This window comes from Heterocephalus glaber, unplaced genomic scaffold (assembly GCF_053883595.1).
Source record: "Heterocephalus glaber isolate CG9 unplaced genomic scaffold, H.glaber_assembly_v1.0 deba00000122, whole genome shotgun sequence".
In the NCBI taxonomy this organism is placed as follows: Eukaryota; Metazoa; Chordata; class Mammalia; order Rodentia; family Bathyergidae; genus Heterocephalus; species Heterocephalus glaber.
This window is the reverse complement of record NW_028258138.1, coordinates 71284161-71296502: the sequence shown is the minus strand read 5'-3', so window position 1 is coordinate 71296502 and position 12342 is coordinate 71284161. Positions and strand designations below refer to the sequence as shown.

Below are 12342 nucleotides of genomic sequence, written 5' to 3'. Positions count from 1 at the left end.
TTTTATTATTAATTTCTTATATCATCGATTTGTGATTAGAGAATGTGGATATAATATTCTAATTTTTAGAACTGAAGTTTTATTTGGGGTTTTAATATATGTTTAATTTTTGTAAAATTTCAGTGGACAATTGAAAATGACACTTTCAAGGCATAAAGTTAAATTTTCCATGTCAATTTTGTTTCTTTGTTTCTCTTGGACTTTTTAGTTTCTTGTCATTAAATTATATAAAGATCTCTCATTATTACTGCATTTCTGTTAATTTATTATTTTCATTTATTTCTAATAGTTTTGAATGTGTAATTATTAATCTTGTTAGTCCTATTAGAATTTCTAATCCTTCTTAGTACTTTAAAATTTGTGAATTTCACTGTGGATTGTATATATATATATATATATATATATATTTTTGGTACCAGGGATTGAACTCAGGTCCTTGCGCTTGCAAGGCAGGCGGCGGAACCACTGAGCTAAATGCCTGGCCCTGTGGATTGTATATTTCATCACAATAAATAAAAGTACCTTTCTCACTTAATGTAGTTAGCTTTGAATTGAATTATGATATTAATATCACAACTATTTTATTTTTCCTAGTATTTGTCTAATATATTTTCCTACTGATCTCTAAATTACTTTTTTCTTTAGATGTTCCTCTTGTTCAGTTTAATTTTGCAATCAATGTGGGAAGCTTTCTTTCTTATAAAAATGAATTATTTTACTTATGCTTATTGACATGAGGGAAACACTTCATCTTAGTTTTACTATTAAAAACAATATTTTTACTTAATTTTCTAGGATATAATTTAATATTCCTCTACAATTTAGTGTGACAATTTTCCATAATAAATTGCTTACAGTTAGGCTTTGGGCAAGAATGAAATAAAACAACAAAAATAAATAAGTAAACATTTTAAAGCAGACTGCTGGGCTGGGCATGGTGGCACATGCCTGTAATCAGTACTAGGCAGGAGGATTGCCATGAGTTCAAGGCTAGTCTAGGCTACACAGTGAGTTCAAAGCCCAGCTTGAAGTACATAGTGTTACCCTATAACAAACAGAAAAACAAAACAGAAATAAAAAAGACCGCTGCTTTTAAAATCTAACATTTTCACCAACTGCATTCAAATGAAAAAAACAGAAATGATATTTGTACAGGATGTATTTTCAAGTGTTATCTTGTGATTGGCTTTCCTTACTATCATGCAAGTAACAGAGGTGTAGTAAATTGTAATTTGTCATGCTAGATCACAGAAGTTCAATCAGTTTAATATTATTTGACTTTATTTCCCACATCTTATTTTCAAATACTATTATTTTTATATTGTCAAGAATTTTCAGCATACATTCCATTTTATAATTGTATTTATCACCATTGTTAAACTTTAGTTCTACAATGAAGTGAATTAAATAATCACCACTTGACTTTTTACAGTGGCCTCTCCCTGTATTTTTTTGTTGGCTGGAGTCCATCTTGTAGATTTTCTTTGAGAGCTTATGGGGACCTTAATTTCATATACAGTATTTGATTATACATATAACTCAGTATGTTAATAATGCAATGTACCAACTCCTAGATTATGTACATTTGAGGCATAAATTCTTTCAATTAATTTTTAGGGTTTTAAAATCAAAATCCTATTTTCTAGAAATGAGAAATGTTACATTTTTGTTCAAAATGTGAATATAAGATAGTTTTTCACTACATGTACAAAATGCTATAAAGCAATTTCTTATTAATTAGTCTGGCAATTTCTTCATAAAATGCCAGTGATTAAGGCCTTTAAATGTATTCAATATATAAGCATTTTACTGTTACTACTATTATTGTACTCTTAGTGTTACACTGTTACTTCAGATAAGGACTGCTGCAATGAAGAAGTTAGGTTAGCATCCAAAGATATCCAATGTATCATTTTTTCTCATCCTCAAATAAGCAACTCATATACATACTTGCTAATACCTTATATAGATGAATCTTACCTATTACTTTAGGCTTGACATTTATAATTGTTCACTGTATATTTAACATCGATGTTCCTCTGACAACTCAGACTCATTCTCCTTTCTTTTTCAAACCGGGTGTTCTCCAGGAGAAGTATTTTCAACATTCTGTAGCCTTGCCTGATTCCTCTTATTGCCAATGCCTTTTCAGGCCTGTTCCCCTACCTCTAGACCCCAAACTGTCAGCTACCAAATCTCCCAGGGAAATTCTGCTTTCCTTTTATTTTAATTGTTATGGTAATTCAGTCTCTCATTTGGCCCAGGGTAATACCTTCCTAAATGTCTTCCTTTTTCACTAATGGATGACAGACTACTAGAAAACAATCTTCCTAAAGCATGTTGCAAGCAACCTAGGGTATATTTCATGCCAAGGTTTTACACATTTCTTTTTTTTTTTTTTGGAACTGGGGATCGAACTCAGGACCTTGCGCTTTCAAGGCAGGCACCAGAACCACTGAGCTAAATCCCCAGCCCCGATGCCAAGGTTTTATACAGGAAGAGTTCACATATGTAGACTTTTTTCTTTTAAAAAAAGCCTTATGACTTTTTCTTCATATTTTTAGGAAATGAGTTTTAAAAATGAAAAAGTGAGGTGGGTAGGGATGAGGAAATGCTGATCAATGGGTACTAAGTTATTGTTAGAAGCAAGAAGCAAGAAGCTATTGCACAGTGTAGATAACAATTATGTATTACACATTTCAAGAAGATAGAAGAAATGATATGGAAAGTTTTCACCACAAAGAAATGATAAATGTTTGAGGAGATAAATATATTTAACCTGATTTAAATATTATTCAATGCATACAGGTATCAAATGTTACAGGTTATTCCACTGAGATGTACATCTTTTATGTTTTTGTGTATTAACATTAAAAATAACTAGTAAAAGGTGAAACATTGATAATATTCTTAGAAACAAAAATTAAAAGTGATAAGAATGTGACTATTTTATCTTTTATATACATCCAAATTTTCATAAACCATCTGTGCTTAAAATGTACATGAAAATAGCAAAATATAATTCAGAAAATAACTCCAGAAAACTATGTTCATTTATGTGATTATAGGTACAACAAGTTTATATGTGTGACAGTGAATGTTTTAAGACATTTTTATGATAAGAAAATAAACATTACATACCTTGGTGTTTAATGATTTATAAAACAAAATTTTGTAAAATGATTATTAACAAACAAAATGTTGAATGCTGCCAACAGAACTGTATGGTGATTTTAAAGAAAGAGATTTTGGAAAACTGTTAAATACTGTCATCTAGGAAACTTGTGTTATTCATGGACTGGTTGGTAAAAATGTTCAGCCAAATGAATGTAAGAAAATTGAAAATCATTGGCTTTTGCCTACCGTACCAAGATCAGCCTTAAGATCTGTTGGCAGACTTAACTTTCTTGATCCTTTGACTGAAACAACAGAAAAAGGAAAAAGGTAGTTGTTAATTATATAAAATTAAAGAGAAGTGGGGGGAATAGTATGTTTTATAATATAATTATTATCTTGATGAACATTACATTTAGTGAGCATGTATGGAAGTAGAATATTATTCCAATGTTAGTTGGATTGCCACTCAGTAGTAAATATTCAATAAGCAAAGAGAAATAAAAACAAGGTAGTAAATAAAGTGAATATATACATAGTTTTAAAAACATGTGTTATGGATTTTTTTTTTTTTTTTTTTTTTGAGACAGGGTCTTGCTGTGTAGTTTAGGCTGGCCTTGAACTCACTATGGAGCCCAAGCTGGCCTTGAACTTGTGGCGATCCTTTTTGCCTCAACCTCTTGAGTGCTAGGATTATAGGTATGTACCAACACACCGGGCTAATTTCTTTTTAATTTGGAAGGAACCAAAAATTAATCTCAGACCTATTTAAGAAGTAGAGAGTTATGTCTAAAATCATATTACAAATAATAAAATAATAAAAGGTTAAAAGCTGATCAATTGAACTTTTTTTTGAAATTAGAACAGAAAATTCTATTATATATGATATAATCAAGGAAACTACTATGCTTATGGTAGATGAATTAATGACATTAATTTTGGAATACCGGGATGCTGAATTGTGTGGATGAAACATCTTGAAAATATAAGATATTTGAAAATAAACTTATATTATTATAAATCAAGTTATCTAGAAAAAGTATAAATAAGTAAACTATAATTTACTAAAAGACTTCCCTTTTAATATTAAAATACTACAGTGGGCACCTTATAAAATATTTAATTAGAATGTATGTTATAGAAAAAATAGCATTAGGGAAAATCATAGTAGAAATCTTCTGTCATTACTTTATTGACTCAATTTGAACCAATAAATTTATTCCTTCTAATGAGTGTTTTTCTTCACAACTAGGAATGCTATATGAAAATAAAGGTGCAGGATGACACAGCAGAATTAATACTAAATTTAAAATCAGAAAATCATGCCTCATAAACATCTGAACTGTTACTATGTATTATACAACTGGAAAAAAATCGCTTCATCACACTGCAGGGTAATTTTCTTATCTGTCAAATAGTATGCTGATCTTATATTTTATGTTCCAGCTTGAATAAGATTTATAATACATTTTACTTTAGATTTTATAAAACTTAAATATAAATTTAAACCTAAATATGTGTCATACTACTTGTGTTCTGATTTCACTTCAACCATTTAAAAATTTAATGCTTATTTTAAATCCACAAGTTATCCCCAGTTAGCAAGCTGGATTTGGCCTAGAACATAAAGGATATATATTGCTAACTATAATTTGGTATGCTAAGCTATGTATGAAAGCAAACATAAATATTATATAACTAATAAAATAATAGCATCAAGATTAGACAAAGTAAAAAAAGATTAGACAAAGTAAATCAGATTTTTATAATTTGAGTTTATAATTAGCAGCACAAAAAAGATGTCATATCAAAATATGAAAAGTAAAATATATGCAATAATTGTACTTCTGAAGAGGTTGTTAATAAAGTATTTTTGTAAGTTGATTTATAATTTAGGTAGACTGAAGAGGTAGTGTTCATTATTTGAAATAATCTTTAATTATGGGAACAAATTCATCCCATTATAATAAATTTTTCCCTAATGTATCTTTTTAACAGTTTCCATCTTATTTTTAATAGGGTCTTTATATCTGTATAGTGTTAATTATCTCTAAAATGGAAGTAATTAGATTCTGTGAAAATGAAGGCAAACCAGTCCCAGTCACTGAGCCCAGATTCACACAACAGAATAATGACTACCATGACAGGTGTTTTCCCATTCTCAACTATTCTTTCTGATAGAAAATTCACCTCCTACATTCTACTCTGATTCTCAAATCTGCTCCTGTGTTTGGAATTCCCAGCCCCTCCTCCAGTTTATCGCCTATGTTTTTAGCTTCTTGGAGACTACTTTCCCACCTAAAAATTAGAGTCGTTCTCAGATCTCATCTTCAATTGTGTAACTGAGGGAAGGAAAGAGAATGACTAGATGGTAGGATCAATTAGGGCAATTCATTAATAACAATGTTATTTATGCATGAATTATTCCTTTGTCTAAGCTGTCCATCTAGCAAAACTCTGCTTAACCTTTAGAACAGCTCAAAGATTACTTCTTTTCTGAAGGCAGCTCTGAAGTTAAAGACTGATTTGGTAATTTTTTTCTTAACTTCTATAGCACTTCTATATCTCCTTTATACATTTTATTATACCAGACATTTTATTCTATTATTCACTAAAATCCTCACATTTTGAGTTTTCCAAAGATAGGGAATGTATTCCCAAAACCTTGTCAATTACTGGCAGAGTAGGTATGCAATAAATGTTTGCTGAAGGAATGTTGAGTAGGGAAGTCAGAAAGTTGCAATGAAAAGTTCTCTAAAGGCTGAGAAAATTAAGAAAACATGTTCAAGTGTTAGAGAATAAGAAGCAGCTAGAATTAGAAATGTATTTAGGGTACTTATTAAGGCTTAGTGCCTGGAAGTGGCATGGTCTCTTCAGGTGTTTTTGGATCTGGTAGATGAGAGCAATAATCAGTCATTCTTCATTGCTCCAGAGTTAAAACTGATATGGTAAATGGTAAAGGAAAATAGATTGAGCTTGAATAGAAGGAAATGTTTGCAGTATGCCAAAGGGAATGCAGCTTTCTAAATTTCTTCATTTTCTACTGCTATTTAAACTGAGGTATACTCATTACTCTCATTTGATAATGTTAGTCAACGGAGGGAAAATGGAAACAGAACCTTCTTACTGTTCATTGGTTTAGCAGTCTGCACAGGGAAGAAGTGTTCCTGGCTCAAAGGCATCTTAGAAGTCACCTAGTCCAATATCCTATGCAATGCAAGTATTTCTCCTATAACATTGTCAACATTCTGTTTGATTAATTCGGTGATTGAAACCTTCAAAAGTGTAATAAAAATTCCAATTTTAAGTCGCTATTATTTTTACAAGATTTCCTTATATTCCAGCTCAAACTACTTTTCTTTATCAATTTGTCTCATTTCTAACCTTTGGCGCAATGAAGAGCAATTGATTCGTGCTTTCACATGCCAGATCTCGAAGAACTTGGAGCCTTATTGCCACTTCTAGGTACTCTCAGCTCAGCAGGAGTTTGCATTTTAAGAAGTGCTGTAAGTGACACTGATGTCAAGAGGTTTTCAGAGAACATTTTGAGAAACAGTGTTTTAAGGTTTCATGAATATTAACCAACCTACAAAAGCGTTCTATAAAATGCACTTCCTAAGGTACGCCTCAAATGTTCCATATAAAAGGTTTACTGTCCTTATTTGTTCAATTTATGTAGATACGGATATAGATAGAGATATATCAATAAATATATTGATATAGATAGCACTTTTCTGGGTATTAAAAAGTGATTATAATTAGATTTTTTCAAGTATAATAGGTTCCTGGTTCTTTTCTTGATTAATTAAAAACTTTCCCTCATAACCTTTGATTTTCCATTTTTCTCATGAGAAGGTGACAATTATAAGGAGGGTAGTGCTCCATTACAAGAACACATAGAACTATGCAGTACTCTTAATTTTTCTCTGCACAATAGAGTTTTTTACTTTGTTATGCCTCAGCTACAACTAACATTTGGAAGTCTAGAATGCTTCAGGGGACCAAGCTCAGTCCCATTAGGTGATGGATGCTAACAACTTTTTATTAACTGAGCATTTCTTTTCTGAACACTAGCAAATGCTTAAGGTTAAGAGATTTACTAAAGTTACAATGATTGAAAGTGACAGGGGTAAGGCCAAAGGTTTCTGACTTTGAAGCTATGTCCTTTTCACTATGCATCACGATCTTCCAGACAAGAGATACCATTTTCTTGGTCTAGCTGTTTTCTCTACAATAAACAAGTTTAATATTAAATTAAAAGTTGTTTTGATTAGCTGAGTCATGCAGAAGACGCCTAATCACCCCGCTGCAGACAGGCAGGTCTGCCCATGCCCTACTGAGGTCCTGAGTCACATAGAACAGGCCGAATCAGCCCGCTGCAGACAGGCAGGTCTGTGCACGCGCTACCAAGGGCCTGAGTCACGAGGAAGACATTGAAACACCCCGCTGCAGACAGGCAGCCATCTGATTCCACACTACAAAGATTCAGAGGACACCAGACCATCAGAACAAAGTAATGAGTCCCACTGTTCCCACCCCAGAGGTAGGGGCTTCTGAGCCGTCGTCCCATGGCTCCTGGTCCAGAGGAAGGGGCTTCCTGGTCACCATCCCTCCCGCTGCTCCCACCCCAGAGGAAAGGGCTTTTGGGCCACCTTCTGTCCCGCTGCTCCTGGCCCAGAGGAAGGGGCTTCCGGGCCACCATCCCTCCCACCCCTCCCAGGCCAGAGGGAGGGGCTTCTGAGCCACCATCCCACTGCTCCTGGTCCAGAGGAAGGGGTTTCCTGGCCACCAACCCTCCTGCTGCTCACAACCCACAGGAAAGGGCTTTTGGGTCACCATCCCTACCACTGCTCCTGGCCCCTGTCCCACCTCACCCAGCTCAGAGGAGGTAATCCGCACAGGCACTAACAGCCCCCCGCCCCAGTTGAAATGAGAAAACATGTAAATAAGTCTCAAAACCAGACTTCCAGATCATCTACAGCAACCCCAAAGGGAAATGAGGTGGAACACTCTGATACTCAACCACCTGGACCCACTGAACTGGCAACAAAAGGGAATCTGGAAAAAATGAAATCAGAAATAATTTCTCAGACAACAGGAGAAATTGTGCCCCTAGTGCAAGACATGATTAATAAATCTAGAGAGGAGCTCAGGAACATGATGGAATCTCAACATAAGAAACAAATGGAATCCATAAAACAGAGGCAAATAGATTTCCAGGACATGAAAAACTCCACTGAAAGTCTACACAGCAGAATGACCCAATGTGAGGACAGAATTTCAGATATAGAAGATAAGATTGCAATTAGTGACCAGGAAAAGAAAAATTGCTTCAAAATTATAAGGGAACATGAGAAATCAATCCAGCAGCTGCTAGATGATGCAAAAAAGAATAACATAAGACTGACTGAGCTCAATGAAGAAATAGGAGAGAGTGCAGATGACATAAAAAATCTCTTCACAGAAATAATGGCAGAAAACTTCCCAAGCAGGGGAAAAGAGCTGGACATACAGATAAGTGAGGCATATAGGACTCCAAATAGCCTTGATCAAAAAAAGTCTACACATAGGCATATAATTGTTAAGATTCCAGAAACACAACAGAAGAACAAAGTTCTCCAAGCAGTCAGAGAAAAGAAACAAATCACATACAAAGGAAAGCCCATCAGAATCACAGCAGACTTCTCAACACAAACCAGCAAGGCAAGAAGAGCTTGGAGTGACATATTCCAAGTCCTCAAAGAAAACAGCCTCCAACCCAGATTGATGGACCCTGCAAAACTATCTTTCAAAATGGATGGAGAAATAAGATACTTTCATGACAAAGAGCACCTTAGGAACTTCGTGAATACCAAACCAGCACTCCAAAGAATTTTACACAATATCCTAGGAACAGACATTGAGGATCACAACCCCAGGAAGCAAAGCAGAATGAACCCATCTGGCATGACAAGAAATTAAATGTAAAGGAGGAGAACCCAACAAAAAGAAAAAGTCATGGCAATGACAAGTCAATGCATTTCAGTTATAACCATCAACGTTAATGGTCTCAATTCACCAATCAAAAGAAATAGACTGGCAAAATGGGTCAAGAAGCAAAATCCAACAATATGCTGCATACAAGAAACACACTTCATTCAAAAGGAAACTCATAGACTCAAAGTTAAAGGGTGGAAAATAATACTGCATGCGACAGGAACCCAAGGAAAAGGAGTAGCTATCCTCTTGGCAGATCAAGTAGATTTCAAACCAACACTGATTAAGAGAGACGAAGAAGGACACTATATCCTTGTAAAGGGGAGAATCCAAGAGGAAGAGATGACAATCATAAATATCTATGCACTAAACACTAGTGCACCCAACTATATAAAACAAATACTAACGGACATGAAAAGTCATATATGCACTAATACAATTGTAGTGGGGGACCTCAACACCCCACTGTCACAAATAGATAGATCAACTAGAATAAAAATAAGTAATGAAATACTAGAACTCAATTGAACTCTTGAACAAACAAACTTAACAGATGTTTACAGAGTCTTCTACCCCACAAAATCAGAATACACATTCTTCTCAGCTGCACATGGGTCATTCTCCAAAATAGACCACATACTCACACATAGAACATGTTTAAGTAAGTGCAAAGGAACTGAAGTTATCCTCTGTATATTATCAGACCATAGTGCAATGAAATTGGAGATCCATAGCAAAAGAAACTCAAAAAATTTCACAAACACGTGGAAATTGAACAACACACTTGTGAATAACCAATGGGTCACAGAGGAAATTAAAGAAGAAATCAGACAGTTCCTTCAATTAAATGACAATGACAATACAACATATCGGAATCTATGGGACACAATGAAAGCAGTCTTACGAGGGAAATTCATAGCAGTGAATATGCATATTAGGAAAACAGAACGAGCCCAATTAAACAACCTGATGCTGAACCTCAAGCTTCTAGAAAAAGAAGAGCAGGACAACCCCAGAGCTCATACAAGGGAGGAAATTATAAAGATCAGAGGAGAAATCAATGCAATGGAGACTAAGAGAATGATACAAAAAATCAATGAAGCCAAGAGTTGGTTCTTCAAAAGAATCAACAAAATTGACAAACCTTTAGTCAACCTTGTCAGAAAAAGGAAAGAAAAGGCCCAAATCCATGCAATTAGGAATGAAAAGGGTGAAACTACAACAGACCCAGCAGAAATTCAGAGGATCATCAATACCTATTTCCAGAACCTATACGCCAATAAGATGGACAACACAGAAGAAATGGACAGATTCCTAGATATATATGAATTACCAAAGTTGAACGAAGAAGACCTAAAAATTCTGAACAACCCAATATCAACCAATGAAATTGAAAATGTAATTAAAAACTTATCAACTAAGAAAAGCCCGGGCCCTGATGGCTTCACTACTGAATTCTACAAGACATTTAGAGAGGAACTGCTACCACTACTGTTTAAACTCTTCAATGAAATTGAAAGGGAAGCAATACTCCCAAATTCATTCCTGGAAGCAAGCATCACCTTGATCCCCAAAGCAGAGAAAGACTCAACTGAAAAAGAGAACTATAGGCCAATCTCACTAATGAACATAGATGCAAAAATCCTTAATAAGATACTGGCAAGCAGAATGCAGAAGATCATCAAGAAGATCATACACCCTGATCAAGTGGGATTGATCCCAGGGATGCAGGGATGGTTCAATATATGAAAATCAATCAATGTAATACACTATATCAATAGAGCCAAGGACAAAAACCATATGATTATCTCCATAGATGCAGAAAAAGCATTTGACAAAATGCAACATACATTTATGATAAAAACCCTACAAAAAATTGGAAAAGATGGTCTCTATCTCAAACTGATAGAAGCCATCTATGAAAAACCAACAGCCAATATCATACTAAATGGTCAAAAACTGAAATCCTTCACACTCAAATCAGGAACAAGACAAGGATGTCCACTATCACCACTCTTGTTCAATATAGTTCTGGAAACATTAGCCACAGCAATTAGACAAGAGAAAGAAATAAAAGGAATAAAGATAGGAAATGAAGAAGTCAAATTGTCATTATTTGCAGATGACATGATACTCTATATAGAAGACCCCAAGAATTCCACCAAAAGTCTTCTAGACTTAATAACCAAATTCAGTCAAGTAGCTGGTTACAAGGTCAACACACAAAAATCAATAGCTTTCCTCTACACCAATGACAGACTCACTGAGAGAGAAATAGGGCAAATAACTCTTTTCACAATAGCATCCAAAAAACTGAAATACCTAGGAATCATCCTAACGAAAGAAATCAAAGACCTCTTCTCTGAAAACTATGGCACTCTGAAAAGAGAGATTGAAGATGATATCAGAAAATGGACAGACATCCCCTGCTCCTGGGTAGGAAGGATTAATAGAGTGAAAATGGCCATACTTCCAAAACTGCTATAGAGATTTAATGCAATTCCAATTGAGATCCCAGCAGCATACTTCACAGACCTTGAGAAAACAATCCAAAAATTCATTTGGAACAAGAAGAGACCCAGAATTGCAAAAGCAATTCTATGTAACAGAGACATGGCAGGGGATATCACAATCCCCAACCTGCAACTCTACTACAAAGCTACTGTGATAAAAATAGCAAGGTGCTGGCAAAGAAACAGGCTTGAGGACCAGTGGAACAGATTAGAAGATGCAGAAACACCAGACACACTCAGCCATCTCATCTTCAATAAAGGGGCCAAACACCCTCACTGGAAGAAAGATAGCCTCTTTAACAAATGGTGCTGGAAAAATTGGGCTTCAACTTGGCAAAGATTAAAACTAGACCTGTATCTCTCACCATGCACTAAACTAAAATCAAAATGGATTAAAGATCTCAATACTAAAATAGAAACTCTGAACCAGTTGGAACAGAGGTTAGGTAGAACCCTTGAAGACATCGGTGTAGGAAAAGATTTTATGAACAAAACCTCAGTTGCCCGTGAACTAACACAAACAATCAACCAATGGGATCTCTTCTTATTAAAAGGCTTCTGCACAGCAAGAGAAACCACCAGCAGTGTGAAGAGACAACGCACAATGTGGGAAAAAATCTTCACCTGCTCTTTCTCAGACAAAGGTCTACTATCTCGAATCTATAAAGAACTTAAAAAGATCAGACCTCCCATATTTAAAGACCCAATCCAAAAATGGGCATCTGAAATGAACAGACAT

General features: G+C 34.8%; 1 protein-coding gene across 22 annotated transcripts in view; it reads right to left on the bottom strand.

Annotated features, from left to right (window-relative positions):
- Stxbp5l (syntaxin binding protein 5L) overlaps positions 1 to 12342 on the bottom strand; it is a 588968-nt gene that overhangs the window by 63851 nt on the left and 512775 nt on the right. For 4 of the 22 annotated variants that reach the window (XM_087209139.1, XM_087209173.1, XM_087209160.1 and 1 more), the window contains one exon: positions 3369 to 3419. The exons of the other annotated variants lie outside the window; for them this stretch is intronic. In XM_087209139.1, the coding sequence (XP_087065265.1) occupies positions 3369 to 3419 (51 nt within the window). The remainder of the gene's footprint in view (positions 1 to 3368; positions 3420 to 12342) is intronic. 22 annotated transcript variants of the gene reach the window in all.